This window comes from Hippopotamus amphibius, chromosome 3 (genome assembly GCF_030028045.1).
Source record: "Hippopotamus amphibius kiboko isolate mHipAmp2 chromosome 3, mHipAmp2.hap2, whole genome shotgun sequence".
Classification (NCBI taxonomy): Eukaryota; Metazoa; Chordata; class Mammalia; order Artiodactyla; family Hippopotamidae; genus Hippopotamus; species Hippopotamus amphibius.
The window spans coordinates 137,221,442-137,241,440 of record NC_080188.1 but is presented as its reverse complement, the minus strand read 5'-3'; the positions used below and the strand labels follow the sequence as shown (position 1 = coordinate 137,241,440).

General features: G+C 43.5%; 1 protein-coding gene across 1 annotated transcript in view; it reads right to left on the bottom strand.

Moving 5' to 3' along the window:
• The window catches only part of UCK2 (uridine-cytidine kinase 2), an 80,157-nt gene extending 66,596 nt beyond the window's left edge, over positions 1-13,561 (bottom strand). The window contains exon 1 of the mRNA XM_057726778.1: positions 13,119-13,561. Coding sequence (XP_057582761.1) covers positions 13,119-13,217 — 99 coding nt within the window. The 5' untranslated portion in view covers positions 13,218-13,561. The remainder of the gene's footprint in view (positions 1-13,118) is intronic.
• Between the last annotated feature and the right edge of the window lie 6,438 nt (positions 13,562-19,999).

The window sequence follows — 19,999 nt, the reverse complement described above, 5'->3', positions numbered from 1 at the left end:
AAGGGATGAAATTGAGTTATTTGTAGTGAGGTGGATGTACTTAGAGTCTGTCATACATAGTGAAGTAAGTCAGAAAGAGAAAAACAAATACCATATGCTAACTCATATATATGGAATCTAGAAAAATAGCACTGATGGCAGGGCAAGAATAAAGACACAGACGTAGAGAACAGACTTGAGGACACAGCGGGGAAGGGGAGGCTGGGACATGGTGAGAGAGTAGCACTGACATATATACACTACCAACTGTAAAATAGATGGCCAGTGAGAAGCTGCCGCATAACACAGGGAGATCAGCTTGGTGCTTTGTGATGACCTAGAGGGGTGGGATGGGGAGGGTGGGAGGGAGGCTCAAGAGGGAGGATATATGGGGATATACATATACATATAGCTGATTCACTTTGTTGTACTGCAGAAATTAACACAACATTGTAAAGCAATTATACTCCAATAAAGATCTATAAAAAATAGCATGTTTTACAATCTAAAAGTCCATCAACAGATGAATGGATAAAGATGCGGCATAAATAAACAGTAGAATACCACTCAGCCATAAAAAAGAATGAAATAATGCCATTTGCAGTAACATGGATGGACCTAGAGATTATCATGCTAAGTGAAATAAGTCAGATAAAGATAAACACTATAGATCACTTATATGTGGAATCTAAAATATGACACAAATGAACTTATCTATGAAACAGAAACACTCACAGACATAGAGAACAGACTTGTGGTTGCCAAGGGGGTGGGGGAGGGATGGATTGGGAGTTGAGATTAGCAGATGCAAACTGTTACATACAGAATGAATAAACCAGGTCTGACTGCATAGCACAGGGAACTATATTTAATATCCTGAGGTAAACCATAATGGCAAACAATATGAAAAAGAATGTACATATATGTATAACTGAATCACTTTGCTGTAGAGCAAAAATTAACACATTGAAATCAACCATACTTCAATAAAATTTAAACAAATTTTTTTCTTAAATGCATGTTTTACCTCAATAGAAAAATCAGCAGGTCCCCAGGAGATGAGGCCCACCTCAAACAGCAGGGCTCTTAACCAGCTTCCTCCCCAAACTCAACTTCTGGAGAAAGTTCCCGCAGACAACCAATACACCATACAACAGAAGTGGGCCCTCAGAAACCCTGCACTGAGATAAAGGGCAGTCACGCCATAGCTGCTTCCATAAATGCCAGGCAGATTCCAATGCACTTGTTAGCAGAGGTGCCCACCCGTGAGCTGCACAGATGGGGCACGCTACCCATGGCCCATGGGTATTTGCCCTGGGTTCCAAGTTCTATTCCTGCTCAGAACTACTTCTTATTATTCTTTTTAAATTTATTTTAATTTATTTATTTATTGGCCGTGTTGGGTCTTCACTGCTGCACATGGGCTTTCTCTATTTGCAGTAAGTGGGGGCTACTCTGCATTGCGGTGCGCAGGCTCCTCATTGTGGTGGCTTCTCTTGTGGTGGAGCACAGGCTCTAGGCACATGGGCTTCAGTAGCTGTGGCACATGGGCTCAGCTGATGTGGCTCACGGGCTCTAGAGTATAGGCTCAGCAGTTGTGGCGCACGGGCTTAGTTGCTCTGTGGCACGTGGGATCTTCCTGGGGCAGGTATCGAACTCGTGTCCCCTGCATTGGCAGGTGGATTCTTAACCACTGTGCCACCTAGGAAGTCCCAGAACTACTCCTTATTATCAGTCCTATCATAAATTTACTAGAACGGTAAAGACCATAAGTGCTTCGGTTTACAAAGTATCTGCATTTCTTTTGTCAAAAAAAGAAAACAAATAGCAGCATCTCAGATTTTAACACTGCTGTTTTACAGCAGAAACTAAAGTCTGTAATACATATAATTATGTATCATCTGTGTTGATGAAGAATGCTAATAACCCCAATGGGACAACACAAAATTACACATACAGCTTTGGACAGTATCTGTCATGTCAGATCTCTCTAATTCAGTAAGGACATACACTGTTGCCTACAAGCCACACTAAACTCAGAAGAACCTAAAGAGCTACCACGTTTGCCCACCCTATGGTTCTGCTCAGCATTTCATTCCCGTCCATGCTACAAAAGGCCTATATTCAGGCGAATGCAAGCTGCGCAAAGCGGAGATAGTTTTTCCCAAACGATGAATCTACCTTTCTCTGAGATAGAGAAGATAATCCTTTTGGTTTAAAGGATCTACTCTTCTAGCCTTTCTTGAGTTAAAGTAAAGATCTATTTCATATCAACAAGCATTTCATTAAACAAAATTAGGTAGCATCCCTAGTAAGAACTTGACAGCAAGATATTAAGGTTTATATATACATATATTTATCTTAAATGCACCATTACACAGGCACCTAAGTCATCAGACATGTACACCAACACCAAGCTCTGTGGTTGGCAATGTGCCCACAATCTCATCCTGGTGCAGGGATGCCCAAGAGGAAGTACAAATGTGACCAGCAAAGGGACAATGATTTCCCAGCAACAGCCAAAGCAACTGGGTTTAAGTGCTGAAAACTAGTATTAGAAGGGATAACTGAGCAAGGAATAATGCATTCTTCATCCAGTTATTCAATATTTGAGTGCCTGCTGTGTGCAATTTTAAATAAGGTGACCAAGGAGGTGAGACAGTTAACTACTCAGATGTCTGAAGGAAGTGCTGTCCTCGTAGAATGAACGGCCAATGCAAAGGCCCATTTGTAGGACCTGGAGGTCTTTGTAAGGGTTTTGGCTTTTATTGGGAGTAAAATGGGAAACTACTGCAAGATTTTGAGCAGAAGCAGGGAAATTACTTTCCAACCTTCATTTTAATATAATCACTCTGGCTGCTACAATGACAAAGGAGTACATAAGGAGGACAAGTGTAGGTCAGGGAGATGAGTTAGGAGTCTATAGCAATGACCCAACTGAGAGATGTTGGTGGCTTGGATGAGAGCGGAAGCAGTGGAGAAGAAAAGTGGTCAGATTGTGGACATGTAGGTAAGGAGGTAGGGCAAACAGGATTTCTTAATGGATTGGATATAAGTGAATACAAAAGTAGTCAAGAATGGCTCCAAGGTCTTAGGCCTGAGCAACCAGAAGGATAAAGATGTCATCAATTGATATGGGGAAGCCTGCAGGTTGACCACGTTTGAGGGAAGAGCAGGTGTTAAATACTGGACATATTGAGATTCCTACTATACATCTAAGTGAAGATGTCACGGGAGTTAGAGAGAAAGGTCCTTAATATTTAGTTACTTAACAAACATTTACTGAGAACTCACATAGACTGTTTCTAGCCCATGTGTGAGCCTCACTCAGGCAACAGTGAGGAAACACAGTCCCTGATCTTGAGAGCCCAGTGTAGACAAGAACACAGCCTAAAAAAGCAAGGACCACCCCGTGTGGGGGAGAATTCCAGATGCAGGTCTGGTAGGCTGCTTTAGCAGCACAGCAGAGGGGAAACTCAATCAGGTCAGCGAGGACTGCCTAGGAGAGAGAGAAAGCAAATGGAAAGATGAGCAGGGGCTACCCGGGTAAGGAAAAGGAAGGAGGGTGGAAGGAGGGAAGGACTCCTGGGACAAGGAGCAACATTTGTGAGAGAAATCTGGTTCAGATGGATGTCAGCAAATGGCGAGAGATGACCGTCTTCCAGAACCCCACTAGAAGATTACAAATGCCAACTGCATCATGCAGGTTCGGAGTCAAGGATTTGAGAAGTACTTGATCTGTGTGACCAGTGGTGAGAAAACAATTATAGGATACTCAAGGCAAGCTGTAGAATTGTGAAATGTTAAGGGCTGAAAGGACCTTCCTCTATTTATTATACCTAATAAGTAACTGGCAAAGTTGGACCAGAACCCAGGTTTCCTAAATCAGTGACCATATACTGATTTGAAATACTGGTGCTGACACTAAAAAGTGAATGACCTAATGAGTGGGTAACAAATGCTTTTACAGTTCTGGAGGTTTCCAGTTTTCTGCTTTCAACAAAATTAAATGGGGGTGAGTGGCAAGCTGGTTGATTCATAAAAACACATCAGGTTCTGACAAGTAATTTAAAAGATAAAAACTAAGTGACCTTGATATAATAAAAGTTCTTCCGTCCCCATCTACTCATGTCAACAAGGTTTCTCAAAGTTTACATCTAAACAAGTGAAAAATCTTATTCTAGCAGTAAGTAGTCATCATCCCCCGATACATGAAATAACTGGGAGGAGGAGCTCCATCTGTCTCATCAAGTTGCTTTCTGACATAATTCTATCTTTTGTGTTTAATTACTTATCAAAACGTATATCTACTTGTTCTGATTAATTTATGCTAATAACTGTACTGATGCAATCCAAAAGAAACAAATGTTGAAGAGACTTATGAGAACAGGAAACAAAAATCATTCCAATGTACATACATACTTTTGTTGCAGAAGGATGACAGAATGATCAACAAAAGATTTTCAAGTACAAAAATAAATTAACATTTTGTGGAGGAAATAGAATTGAAATATGATTTCAAGGACAAAAAAAGGAAAAATTAACGTTTTTGATGAAGAGCTTATTCACGTATTTTTTAAATGGGTGATAATAGGTCAAATTATTACAGTGTTTAGAGCCCACCAGATACACTGAAAAGAATGAAACTATTATTATTTTAAAACATCAATATTTACAATATATCAGAAATTACATACTTTGCTACTCTTTACTCATACGATAAAAAAAAACTGATGTCAAAACCATGTGACGGAAAAAAAAAAAAAAACCATGTGACGGGAAAAAGAATTCTCCAAAATTCTCTTAGCAGACATGGATGCAAACGTTTCTTTAAGACCATAGTCCAAAATCACAGGTCAGCACTCTTAGCATCCCATTCTACTACAAGCTCTCTGTATAGCCTGAGCGAGACTACCGACTTGCACAAGGCAGAGACAGAACTCACCCTCCACGATCCAACAGGAGGCGATCCTAGAGACAACTGCAAACTTTGGACTTCCTACAGGACAGGCAAACAAACAGAGGATGTTTGCCCAGATCTGACAAAACAGCTCTTCATCTGAGGGAAGGGGCGGGGGACACGAGGGGAGAGGGAAAGAGGAGGGGAAGTAGGGATATCTGACCAGACAGCATACTTACAGACTGATTAAAGCAATAAAGACGCACAACTCAACTTCAATGACACACGCAACATTCTTACCTTACCAAAGCTCTAAATAACACTCCACAAGTCATACAAAAGGCAAGTAGTAGAATCTTCTGTCACTATTACTGTGAAAATGAATTCTCCACCAAAATGAAGTGTGAGACCCCACAGGATGGGAAGAAAAGGCACTGCTGGACACCATAGGGTACTCAAGGTTACTAGAGAAAGCGTGAGAGGTTCAGAGATACTCTTGACACTTCCTGAAGTTTCATAGGGAGTAACCATGTGAAAATAGCTGCCTTTTAAAAGAACCCTAGGCTGTGAAAAGATCATTTTTAATACCCAGATGACAATGCAAATTGATCTTTTTTAGAATTATCAGCTTCTTCCATTATCATTCAAAACTCTCAAAGCATACATGATTCATTTCAAAACCAATGCCCCCCAGAATTCCCTGGCAGTCCAGTGGTTAGGACTCTGGGCTTCCACTGCTGGGGGCCTGGAGGCCTGGTTTGATCCCTGGTGGGGAAGCTAAGATCCTGCAGGCCAAAAAAACAAACAAACAAAAAGAACCAGCACCCCCATATCTAATCAAATTACTGCTTATAAGAAGCCTGAAAGTCCAAAGTTTTATAAGATTCTTTATAGTTCTCAGGTTAAAGAGTCTACTGATGGTACCGATACTTCCATGATTGTAAATATGTTGCTTTCTGAGTCAACACTCCTGTTACACTTAAACTCTTCTGTGCCTGTGAATTGAATGCTGATGAGTATGTTTTGTCAACATGACAATTTTTACATCTTTTATTTTATCTTTTAGAAAAGCCTGTCTTTTCCCTTTTATCTTTATGTAAATCTTGCAGTTACTTGTTCATTTGGAAATATTTCACTTTCAAAAGTAAAGTTTTTGACTTGCTGTCTTACGTAGGGTTGAAAGGCAATGAATACATGTATCAGAATCAAATTATCAAATTAAATGTTAAAAATATTTTGAAATGTTTCCATTGTTAGGCAACTTAGTTGACAAAAACTACCTGCGCACCTATAAAACTCAAATGGAAATTTGTAAAAACCTGTAAACAATTCCACATGAGCATCTTCAGTGGAGCTTAAATCCACTAGTGAAAAAACATTAAATGGAGCACCTTGGTTTGCAACAACAGCTGATGGACAACAAAGATGAAAATGCTCTAGCTGCATAATTGGGGGATGGGACTCTCAGGCATTGATAAATACTGCAAACGATGAGTTTCTTATACTTGGATCATTTTGGGGGAAAACTTTTTCAAGTACAGTCATTAAATCAAGATTCATGAGACTTAAAGCCAAACTTTCAGCCTTATATTATCACTAAGAGTAATATCACCAAGATCATCCAAGATCCATGAATCACCACATTTGAAATAAGATTTTTAAAAATAAAATTCAGTAAGAACCAAAAGGCTTTATACTGCTAAAGAAACCAGAATTTGGATTGCCATGTATACATTACAAATAAGAAAAAAAATATCATAGTGTATGCTTTAAATATATGCAGTTTATTGTATGTCAACTGTATCTCAATAAAAGTTCTTAAAGAAAAAAAAACCAAAAGGCTTTATACTGCTAAAGAAACCACAATTTTTAAGTGTTTGCCTCATTTTTCTTATCCTTTCATAATCCCTATTTTTGTTTGTTTGTTTGTTTTTAATATTTATAAATTTGGCTGCGCCAGGTCTTAGTTGCGGCACGCAGGATCTTCATTGCCTCAAGTGGGATCTTTACTCGTGGATCTTTTAGTGGCAGCATGTGGACTCTTAGTTGCGTCATGCAGGATCTAGTTCCCTGACCAGGGATTGAACCCAGGCCCCTTGCATTGGGAGCTCGGAGTCTTAACCACTGGACTACCAGGGAAGTCTTCCTATTTTTGTTTTTATTTATATTGATTATACTTACATAATTTACATATACAGATACGTGATACACTGTAATAACAAGATAATCAAATGCTTTAATGATAAATTGGTTTAATGATAAAAAGTTTAATGGACAAGAAAGCACAAAAACATACACACACACACAGGATATACCCTCAAACTTTTTTACTGATTTAAAAAATTGAGACACACATCTATAAAACCTTATAGATCTTAAGCAATTCCAACAACACCATCTTAGATCCCACTAGCAAAAAAGGTCAGATCTTCAGCCAAGAAATTTCCAAATACAGCCTGCCTCCATCACAGGACCTCACGAGAGCAAGACAACAAAAAAATATCAATGAAAAGACAACCTACAGAATGCAAGAAAATATTTGCAAATGATGCGACTGACAAGGGATTAATTTCCAAAATTATACAAACAGCTCAAACAGCTCAATAAAAAAATAAAAAATAATTTTAAAAATGGGCAGAAAGCCTAAATAGACATTTCTCCAAAGAAGACATATAGATGGCCAAGAGGCCCATGAAAAGCTGCTCAACAATCCTATTTATTAGAGAAATGCAAATCAAAGCTACAATGAGGTATCATCTCATATTGGTCAAAATGGCCATCTTCAAAAAGTTTACAAACAACAAATGCTGGAGAGGGTGTGGAGAAAAGGGAGCCCTCCTACACTGTTAGTGGGAATGTTAAAAATAAAAATAAAAAAGAAATACTATCAGGCAGAAGACCTAAGCAAATGCTATAGGTACAGTGAGCTGGAGTTAGGTGACCACAGATAGCGTGCATCAGAAACACACTTCAAAGACTTTCCAATAGAAATAAAGGAGACAGCAGCTGAGGAAAGGCAGTAGCAGCAAGACCTGCTGTTTGGGCTTCATTCTAGCAGGCACGTGCTAGGCACTGGCGCAATGAACAAAAAGGGAATTTCAGGCAGAGCAAACAGCAAGTGTGAAGAGCCTTGGGCAGGGGGGAAGCGTGATGGGCCGAGCTGGGGGTGTGGCTGGAATCGAGAGCAAAGGCGAGAGTGGCAGGAGGTCAGCAGGACCAGATCACTCCAGACCTCCCCAGCAGCAGCTTGGGGCAGTACAAAGCAGACAATGTCAGCTCTGAGAAAAACAGCAGAAGGACCAAAGCAGTCCCATGGTTCTGGGAGCACCTGATGGAGGGAGGGTGTAGAATAAGTGATCTGGCCCTAAGGGGAAGGGGATGGGGATGGGGATGGGGATGGGGATGGCTGCCGAGGTTCCAGGAACCAGGCAATGGGAGATGAGGACCTGCGAGGAGCCGCAGGTCTGGGGAGCATTCCAGAGAGCTCCAAAAGCAGATGCTGACTCATGGTCAAGCTGAGCTGAGGTGACAGCACCCACCTCTGAGGGGACTGCAATGTCCTCTCGTGGTCTGCGTTATTCACAGACTGTCGGACCAACTTCCCTCAAAATACCTCCAAGGGAGGGCAGGTCCCATCAATGGGGAAGACACCTGCCCCACTTCAAAGGGAAGAGATAATCAAATGCTTTAATGATAAATTGGCTTGATCATAAAATCTGTCTAAGCAGCTTGAAACTATAAAACACTGACAGCCTTTCTCTCCTATTTCCTTATATTCTGACTTCCCCTAGAGTCCAAGCACTTAATACAGTATTCTGCACAATGATATTCAAAAAATACCCATTTAGTACATACTAAATAAATGCTAGGCTCTGACTAAGCAATACCAATGCAGTAGGGTTCAGGGGGCCTTCTGATTGTCTGGTCATTGCAACATGAATAGCAGTTAAATATGGTCTCAACTGTGGCTTCAAAGCCTAATTCAAAGTCTTATGAATTAAAAGAATAAAAGGGTAATTATAAATTATGATCACCCTAACTCAGTTCCACAAACGCTGAATCCCAACACTGTATCAAATACTGTAATGGACTTTAAGACAGAAATAAATGAGACGCTCTTATAGAACTTTTATTATAATGCGGGAAGCAGTCAACAAATAACCCCGATACTAGGCAAAATGTGGTGAAACTATGGAAGCATTAGAGACAAAAAAATCATTCTGATTAAGGAAATGGATAACAAAGTTCCTTGGGGGAAGTATTAACAGAACTGAAGCCTTAAAAGGATTAGAGGCCCATTCCAGAGAGAAGACCAGGAGCAAAAGTATAAATGAAAGCAGTTTCGCAGATGTGTGTGTCTGTGTGCATTTAAGTGTGGGGAAGGGGGGACAAGAATGGAAAAATAAACAGTCTGGGACCCCATTTGAGGGCCAGGGGAATGTGCACCTTGCTCAAATCACTGACCTGTTGTCTGGGCAATGGAGAGGTAGGTATCAAACGTTTCCATAAAGGAGAGTGACACAGTCAGAGCTAAATTGAGGAAGACCACTCTGATGGCAGTGAAGACTGAGAAGCTATTTTAATTGGCCAAGAAGTTACAGGGCAGTAAACAGCAAAATTAAAGAGAAGAGGGAATGGCACTTAAAGTCATGGATATATATGCAGGTAAAGAAGTTTAAACTGTTTTTTTCCCCATCCAGTGTTACTTCTTGCTCTCTCTAGAAAGCAAGAGAATCTGGTTTTTAACATAGATCAGAATTACTTTCTCAACCCACCACAATTTTAAGATGAGTTTTTAACTACGATTTGCCATGTCAACCTAGCAAAGCTTACTCTAGAGTTCTAATTAATCTTCATGTACAAAACAAACTTTACAAATGTGATATACAGCACTTCCCTGGTGGTCCAGTGGTTAAAACTCCATGCTTTCAATGCAGGAAGCACGGGTTTGATCCCTGGTCGGGGAACTAAGATTCCACATGCTGCGTGATGCAGCCAAAAAAAAAAGTGATATATGCACCAGCAATCGCTATTTTTGCCTTCTACAACCTAAATAATTGGGCTAAGATAAAATACTTGTAACTCAGGGCAGTGACAACATTGAGACAAACTAGAGCTCTCAAGAGAAGCTAAACAGGGTGTTGTTTTCTCTTATAAAGGGGGGAAGAAAGCAACCAAGGTCTATACTGCCAGGCCACTGAGTACAAAACAATCTGCATTTCCATCTCCTTTTGGGTCAAGTACCTCTGAAACCATTCTGTAGCCATTTCCAAGTAGCCCCTTTCCAGGTTGAAGGTCTAAGTTTGTGTTCTCCAGGCATACCTTAGTCAATTCTTCTTAAACATGACAGATAGCTGGGACAGAGCAGCACCAGTCTAGTCCTGGCTCCATCAACCACAAAATATATGATCTGAATTCATTATTTTTCTCATGCATAAATGATAAGATGAAGTGTTGGACTCCAGGGCCTCTGAGGTTCCCTCTAGCTCTAAAACTGTCATTTTTTGGTGACATCTTTGGGCCCTCTGCCTTCTCCCAAATTCCTTTAACAAGCACAGAGCAAATACCCAGGGGGTAGAGTATCAACTTTGCTTCCAGACCCTCCTGCACTTCAATGTTCAGACTTGAGACTTCCAAAGGAGGTCCAGTTTGTTAATATTGACCATCCTTTAAAAAAAAAAAAAAAAAAAGGAAAAAAACTTCAAATTCCTTGGAGGAAAGGCACTAAGGACTGGAATACAGAATCAAGACATAATTGCAGGGACCTCCCTGGTAGCGCAGTGGTTAAGAATTTGCCTGCCGGGCTTCCCTGGTGGTGCAGTGGTTAAGAATCCGCCTGCGAATGCAAGGGACACGGGTTCGATCCCTGCTCCAGGAAGATCCCACATGCCGTGGAGCAACTAAGCCCATGCGCCAAAAAAAAAAAAAAAAAAAAAAAGAATTTGCCTGCCAATGCAGGGGACACGGGTTCCATGCGGGAAGATCCCGCATTCCGGGGAGCAACTAAAGCCGGAATGCCACAACTACTAAAGCCCGCACACCTAGAGCCCATGCTCTGCAACGAGAGGCCACCACATTGAGAAGCCCAACCACCCCCGCCCCCAATGCCCACGCACAGTAACCAAGAGCCAACACAGGCAATAAATAAACTTTTTTTAAAAAAAAGAAAACTCTGAATATAAAGTTATACACTATAAAAAAAAAAAAAACATAATTGCAGCAAACTGACTACAACACAGAATTTTCAAAGTCCAATGCTCCTTTTGGACTTTTTTTAGTAACAAAAAAGTTTTAAATCTTAAACAACAACAAAGTATTTGTCAATGCCCAAAAGGTACCACATGCTTTAAAAACTGCGTGAAAGCAGACCCTTTCGTGGGAGCATCTTCCTCCTTGATGAGAATTAGGGACAGCAGAGTTTGAGTTCCCTTAAAGGCTCATTACCAGCTCCAACTTGACACATTACCGAAATAACACTTACATTTATATTGATTATCAACTGAAAACAGGTGATGATTGTGAAATACGCAAGAATAAGAAGGGAGTTATTTCACCTTTTAGGACCTCAGTTTCCACCTCTGTAGCGACTAGATTATTTAGGTGAATTACCAAGGTCATTCTGTTTCTAAATGCTACACGCATCTGCCAGTTTCTGTCTCCCCCGTAGGGAGGGCTGGATCTCAGGTTAGTTAATATTTGGGCCCAACTATATATGCCAGGCATCGTGCTAGGAGCACTGGGAATACAGCCATCAGCAACAAAAATGGTCCCCCGCAACACGCATATACTATGGAAAGGGCGGGGTGGGGGGGGGGCGGAATTCTAATACAACAGGTACACTTCCTAAAAGAGGTGGCATCCTGGTTTGGTGCTGACTTACTAGTAATAGTACCAATAAAAACCATGTAAATTTGTTAAAAAATTTAAAAAGGCATTCAACCAAGGGCAAATTCGACATAAACTTCTGGGACCTAAAGCCGGCAGATTCCCAGCCCTGGCAGCTACGAACGTGATTAATCAATAAAGAAGTTCCACAGCGCCAGCTGCCGGGTCTGGGCCCCATGCGCCAAAGTAGTCCAGACCTGGAGGGAAAAATGTAAAACCAAAATGGAGGAGGGGCTACGGCAGAGTCGGCTCCGGAGCGAAAACCTCGTGGCTCGCTTCTCATGGCGCCAACCAGCCTTCCTGCTCCGCTCTCCCCAACCCTAGGAGGCATCATCCCACCTCGCCAAACCCAGCGCGCAGCACCCATCTCTCGCAGGCTCCCCTGGAGGAGCCCGAGCACCAAATGAACTTGGAGACTGTTAAACAGTAGGGACACACGCAGCCACATCTTAAAGGAAAGAGAGCAAAGAAAGAAACATCTGGGAGGACTCCACCCTTCGCCACCTGCAGAAAAAGCCGGGGGTAAAGCTAGGAAAGCATATCCCTAGTCTCTCCTTGCCTTGCTGAAAAAAAACAAAGAAAGCAGGCTCCTAGAGGAGTCAGATACCCAGAGGACGACCCCTTTCCGCGGATCCAAGACGCACACGGCCCCAGACATCTAAGCATGGAGCCAGCACAACTTTCTCACTGAAGCTGACCGCGTTTCCCCTTAAAACCCAAAAAAAGAGAAGCCCCGACTGTGATGATTTCATTGATGTCACCTCGCCCACTTGGCTCTCAGGATTTTACCCGGAAACCCCTGCAATCCCTGGCCCCGGCGGCCAGCCCAAGTGGGGCTCCCCTTCCCCGGGACGCCGCCTCGCACGTTCTCGCTGCCCTCCTGGTCGGGCTACCCGGCTCGCTCCGCCTTTGGCACCGGGCGAGCACATCAACTCCAGGCCCAGGGAAGCCGGGTGTACCGGAGGTGCGTAGAGGACCCTGTTTAAAGCCCTCTACCCCCACGTCGGACTTGCAAAACAATAAGCATCCGCTTTCTCTGCCCCTCCCCCATAGGACCCCGGCCACGAGTTACCGCCGCCAAGGAGCGTGCCAGCCCTGCGATCGGCGGCCGGGGCACCCCTGGAACCTCGGATGGCCCGAGTCCCCGCCGGCCCGTCCCCTGCCGAGGCTCCCGGGGTCCGCGCGGGGAAGACTGGAGCCTGGAGCGCGGCCAGGAGCGGAGGCGCGCGGGCCACGCGGTGGCTGCAGCAGCTGACACGGCCCGCGGCCGCCGGCCACATGCGCCGCCGCGGGGCCGGGGCCGGGGAGAGGAGAGGCGGAGAGAAGGGAGCGCAGCCCCGGGGCCCCGCCGTACCTTGCCGCTGGCCGTGCCCCCGCTGACGCCGATCAGGAAGGGCTCGCCGCCGTTGGGCTGCTGGTGGTTCTGCAGGGTCTGCTCGCTGTCCCCGGCCATGGCTCGCGCCGCCCCTCCTCCCGCTGCCTCTGCGAAAGGACGCACGCTCCCCGCCCGCGCCCGCGCCGGGCTCCCTCGACTTCCCGCAGCCGCCGCTGGGCGCTGCCCAGGCCGAGGCTGCCGCCGCTCCCTGCGCCCCGCTCGGCACCCGGTGCTGGGCTGGCTTTCCCGGAGGAGCCGAGAGCCTTCCTCTGCCCGCTGCGGCCGGCCCGGTTTACATCCCAGGCAGAGGTCAGCGTGATGCCGCTGCTCCAATCCCGGCGGGCAGCGCACTGCTATTCGCCGAGGCAGCGGCTGCGAGGCGTCTGGCCCCAGCCTCCGCCCCTCCCGGGCCCCTCCGCCGCCCGAGGTCTCGGGAAAGGTGTGAGCCCGACCCTCCTCCCCGCCCGCCTGCTTAACCCTTTCCGCGACGACGACCTGCGGCGGGACCAAGGGAAAAGAAAGGAGCCTTATGCGTTTTAGTTGGGTATGCTCCCACCTATGTCAAAAAGGGATAAAAAGCTAAAAGGGCAGATCGAGTAATGGAGGGGATGCCTCAGGTTTGAGAAGCGAAATTAGAACAAGCTTGGAAGATTACAAGGAAACAAAGAGTTAATGTCGTTTACCCATTATCCAGACTAAAAACTTGTGTTCCGAAAATGAGATTTTTTTTTCCCCTGCCGTTTGCCAAAATAATATGTCAGCCACTGGCTTTAAATATTTCCTAGCTTGGAAACCACCAAACACCATTCTCCTTAACCGGCGACTCTCTGGAGTCCTTCCTAGAGAAAGGTAATTTGAGGAGCTCATCTGAGGGACGCCCTCCCTCCTAACTTCAACGCCCTTTCTAACCATCGTTTGAAATCCCAAACACTGAGGTTCCTGTGGAGTTAGGGCTGCGGAAACATTAAAATAATACTTAATGTCCTCTTGGCTAATTAATGCCTTTAAGTGAACTGGTTTTTCAGAAATGGGCAGTTAGGCACTTGGTTATAAAGGCTGATGACTTGGTTACAAAGGCAGTGGCTGCTGATGACTCAGAGCAGCGCCACCTCTGGAGCCAGACTTCTACATCCATGTGCAAGTTACTTAATCTCCCTTGCTCAATGTTCTCATCTGTTAAATGGGAATAATGGCAATTATATGCTAGGATTATTGTATTAAATGAGCTATGACATTTGAAGTACTTAACATAGAACCTGGCACAGGTACAAGACCCTATAGAAGTGTTCTATGAGAAAAGGCCCCTAAAGGGCTGAAACTGGAAAGGGAACCTTTGTGGGGACACAGGGGGGAGAGGGATAACTAGACTGGTCACTTCCAGCCTCTGCCCTTGTGAACCTGGGACTGGTATGAAAACTGTGCACCTCAGATTAGGACTAGAACCCAGCCTAAACCCAGACTGGGATTTGAACCCATGCGGCTGGGCCCAAACCCGGCCAAAACCCAGACTGGGACTTGAACCCGGCCAAAACCCAAGGTCTTCCAACTGAGATCACGCACCTGGTTTCAGGACTTAATGAAACATGTTCTTGATGTCTCATCGCAGAAAGAATTCAGTGAGAGGCAAAGTGATAGTAAGAAGTGGATTTATTTAGAGAGAAACACACTCCACAGACAGAGTGTGGGCCATCTCAGATGGTGAGAAAGGCACCAGGGTATGGGGTTGTCAGTTCTTATAGGGGTGGGTAATTTCACAGGCTAATGAGTGGGAGGGGTATTCCAGTCATTTCAGGAAGGGGCAGGGATTTCCAGGAATTCGGCCACCGTGGGCTTTTTGATCCTTGTGGTTGTATTACTGAGGCTCAAGGTCCAGTGGAAGATGACTTGTCCACCATCTTGGACCCATTTGGTTCTAATCAATTTATGGCATGTCCTTGGGCTATGTCATTCTTTAAAAGGTTGTACCCTGCCCACTTCCCTCCTGTTTCAGTATCGATGAGCTGATGGGGGTCCTACAGTCTAAAGGAGAACTTAAGTGTATGACATTCTCTTTCAAAACTTAGTAAGTTACCTTAAATTCAGAATTATTTTGAAAAAAAATTACTGAAGAAAATTGAGTATTAGAAAAAACAAATGTTCATTTCGCTTTTTAAATATTTCAGGTAACCATCCAAAACCAAACTCCACAGAAGCTCAGATAGGAAACTAAGCTGCAGAGAGCAGCTACTTGGTATCCAGCAGCAGGCATTTAGGAGAGATTAGCTAGAAGGATGCTTTATCCAATGCCTGTGGGGTGGGTGGGTTTTAGCTGATTCATGAGTCTGCTTCTCCTCCTCCAAGTCTTTCTCCACTAAAAAGATAACAATCTTCAATGACTTTTGCAGAGCTCTTCATGGCCCAAGATAAGGCCTATTGGAATTGGGAACTTAATGGACTCACAGCTAAGGAGATATTAGGAAGCTGAGGAGAAGAAGAAGTGGATAAAACAATGCCACATCCTCCATGAACTTTTCCTAAATCCCCACCTTTTTTGTCATTCCTATAACTTTTTTCTACAATATTTTATCATAAAAGTTTTCAAACGTAAAGTCAAAAGATTTTACAGTAAACGCTGATATAGCCACAACCTGGATTCTGCTGTTAACATTATAGTGTACTTGTTTTATCACACTAGTCATTCACCCATCCTCTGTCACATTTTTATTATAGTTTGTTTCCCATTTTTACTCCAAACTGGTTTATACATTTCTTGTTTTGTTTGTTTGTTTATAACTACTATATCCTTAGCACCTAAAACAGTTTCTGATACATAATATGGCCTTCATAAATTTGTTGAGTGAGTGAAGAGACACCATGTCTCATTTCTACATTCCCATGGCCCACAGAGCAGAATAACTGGAAATAGGAAGCACATAATACATGTTTTTTGAATGAATGGATGAATGAGTGAATGAACAAATATGAAAAAGGTAAGAAAACACCAGCAAGTAAACTTCAATTCCACCATTTTAGAAGGACATGTGGTTTTCCCTAGATTGCGTTTATGTGGTTACTATTATTTCTGAATGTTTTCTTTTCCTGGCATTCCAAGTAACTGTCTACCTCTAATCCTAGTATGTGCATCTATTAACTAGCTGAACTAACACATTAACTGAGCTAGCTCATTACACTTTCTGCACCCTATTTAATAATAATAATATTTGACATGAGTTAATATACATAAAAGTGCTATGAAAAAAACAAAAGCTATCTATATAAAGGCCTATTCCAGCTTCACTCTGCACTCCCTGTTTTCACTTTGCTGTTTTCTTTTCTCTGTTCTGTCCCTAGGGCAGGCTCACCTACACGTAAGGAAGTTCCCTTTGTTCATGTAAGTTATTAAGAATATTCTCAGCACCGGTGACCTTAACAAGGACTTCTGCATCTTTGCTCTCTAAAAAGCAAAGCAGGCAGTCTGTGCTATTCCCTGTGCTGTGTCATCCTCTCTTGGGAGCCTGGTCACCAAATCCCACAGCTAGGGATGTTCAAATCATGTTTGAGCCTCCTCTAGCAATTACACTGCAAATTCTGGATTAAGTGATTTCCAGATGCTCTCCTTCCCCTCCCACTAAGAGAAAAAAAAAAATCAAACATTTTCAATAAAATCCAGAGCTAGAACAGATTCAAGGGAACACATTTTCTCAGTATCTGTGAGAATTTTTTTATACAAATACAGATTTCAGTCTGATCAAGTTCTGGCCTAGTTAATATTTGGGAATGAAGTCAGCATGAGTGTGCAACTATAGCTGTAGCCAAAGAAGAAGAAAAGACCTTGCTGTTGAGAGTCTTCTGCCTGCCTGCCTTCTCTCCTTAAAGCAGCCACAGTTCTGAACTAGACAAGCAACCTTACATTTTGCCTCCAACTGACAAATGCTACCTCCAGGTGCTTCACGCACCATAGCTACCTCTCTAATTGTTTATCACATTTTCCAACCAGAGGAAAATGTCCTCACACTTCAGTATGTCTTCTACAGCATGTTTATTCCCTGTTTTGCCTTTCCAACTACCTCCTGCCTTTTAACAATCAGCAATTGCTTTGACAGGTCATAAGTATTGTTCTGAAAAGATGACCAGATGATATGAAAGCTACTTCAACATCTAGCTCTGTGATCTTAATCGATCACGTTCTCAGATCCTCTGAGACCGCAGAAGATAGCACAGTCTCAGACCGAGCAGCATCAGTAGTAAACTTGAAACTCCGTGGGAGGAGCCAAGCAATTTGTCTTTCATAAGCCCTTCAGGGGGCTAGGAGTGCCCACCCAAGCTTGAGAACCACTGATTTACTGTGAGCTCTAGTCAGAAAAGCAAGGTTTGCATTCTTGCTTTGTTACTAACTTTGTAATCTTTGGTAAGTTACTTAGTTTCTATAGACCTCAGTTTCTTCAACTGTTACATAGTACCTGGCTTACAGGATGGTTGTGGAAATAATAATATATGTTGGTATACATATAGCAGTTGTTAAATAAATACATTTCTCTTTCCCTCCTATTTCCGTCACAAGTCTCTGATTATCACGAGTCACACCGTTTAGAGATTAGTTCAAAGGTAAGGACACCTAATCCCCAAGGCCACTTTAAAAATGAAAAGATAATGTCCAGAATAGTAACTCTACAAGTAGTGCTTGCCGACAGCTAGAGAAGTTGGGGGATAAATGGCGAGTGGCAGCTAATGGGTCCAGGATCTCTTTTTTAGGGTAAAGGAAATGTTCTAAAGTTGATTGTCGTGATGGTTGCACAACTTTTGCGTAAGAACCATTGAATCATGTAAGTTGGTGAATTGTATGGTAGGCAAATTATATCTCAATAAAGCAGTTGCAAAAAATAGGTCTCACCTTGCAGTCTACGAGAGAAGAGAGACTTTTCAGAATTGGGAACGGAAATGGCAATGGCACAGAAAAAAGACTGAGAACTAAAAAGATAATGTCAGAGAACTTTGTAACCTATAAAACAGAACCCAAATGCAAGTTGTTAAGTCTGTTAAATTCAATACATTAATTTTTGCACACATGCCCTTCCCCTTCCTCAAAAAGGTAATAGTCATACAAGGGCCCTTAAATTTTAGTTGGCACAACTTCAGAAGTCCCACGTGCCCCCAGAAGTCTCCCCAGACTTTGGAAAAGTTAACATATAGATTTTAGTTCTATAGAGATTTTTTTTTTACTTTCTCTCCCTACCTTGTAACAGGATTTTCTAGTGCGATTCTATGAAAATAATACATTAAGTTAGGAGTTCAGTTGTCTTGCCCAGCCAGCTCCCAGCACCTGGTAAGAGCAAGCATCTCTGTTTTGCTCACTCTCCATGTTCTAAGCCCGTTAGCTTCATTCTCTTCCCAGAACTGTATCTTATCCTCTGCTTCTTTTCCTATCGCCAGACTACCACCCTGCCCATTCCACTTTTCTACAGTGACTTCCTTCACCTTCCTCCATTAGCTCCAAGGTCACTTTCTCTGTAAATAATCTACTTCTACCCCTCCCCCTCCACCCTGGGGCTGACGCTGTGTCCATTACACCATAATGGATGCATTATGGTTGGTGATGTACAGTGCTGGGACTAGGGTGACACGAGGAAGACCCCTAGGATGCAAAATGTAAGGAGGCTCTGACTCTCAGATGGAGCAAGTGCTGGCCTAGGGTGGGCCTTAAAAAGGAGTCTTCCTTATGTGTTTGATCTAAACGCCTCTTCCTTGCCTCACTCCCGTCCCAGCCATGGTAATTGTCAACAGGAGAAGCAGACGCAGGCGACAGTACAGCTGATGGCATCAACCTCAGAGGAGTAGCTGCATTTAGTCTGGTGGCTTGGCTTGCATTTAGACTGGTGGCCAAGGATGGCAGGTTTGACTGTCCTCGAGGTGATGGGCTGAGGTGCCAATTGGTGCTGGAGGCTAAATGAGATTGCAGATTTAGCAGATTTGTTTTTGCTCAGGGTTCAAATGGTATGCTGCTGAAAAGTTACTTTTGTATCTCCAAGCAAACACTCCCCAGATCATTAGGAGGGAAAATTAGTTCAAATCAGCTTCATAATGAAATTACAGCTGTTCCTGGCGGCAAAGAGGCCTAAGGCTTTGAGTGATAGAACCTAGTGTTTCCTAAATATTTTTAGTTAGAGACAGAAAACTAGAAAAAGCAACAGATTCCCCAGAAACACACACACACACACACACACACACACACACATACACACACACACATACAGAGTAGAATTTTCAGTATAATTTACTCAGGCTTGACATAGCCCCAGTTTTCAGCCTGGTGGCCTTGGGGAGGTGGTGAGGGTGAGGGCAGCTTCAGAGGAGAGCACCTATTAGCAGCACAACGGAAGTGTTATCTCTTTTTAAGGAATATGGGCCACCTCTGCAAGCACAGAGGCCCAGGGGCATGGTGGTTGCAGAGGCAATATCCTCAAAGGCACCCGTCCAGATGTCCCCACCCATATTTTAGAATCCTAGGTTTTTATCACCAAGACCCTAACATTTTCCTACCAGTCCTGCCTTGGCTGACCAGTGTAAACAACTATTGAGCTCTGAGCCTCTAATAATTAGGTCTTCAGCCTGCTGCTCAAATGTGCCTGCCCTTCTACTGTAAAAGATCAGGACTGCTTTGTAAGCTACCAAAGTTTCTCTAACTCTCACACAATCACTTGCTAAGAGTAGCATGTCACAGCCAACTCCAGTCTTTGTAGGCACTGGTCCCCATATTTTTGAAAGGCCTGAAACATTACACCTGCCACGGCTTTCTCCTCTACCAGGACATGTTCCCAGGCCATCACTGATGAAATCTTTAGCAGCTGAGCCACCACCTTGTGCCACATCCCACTCCCCAACCA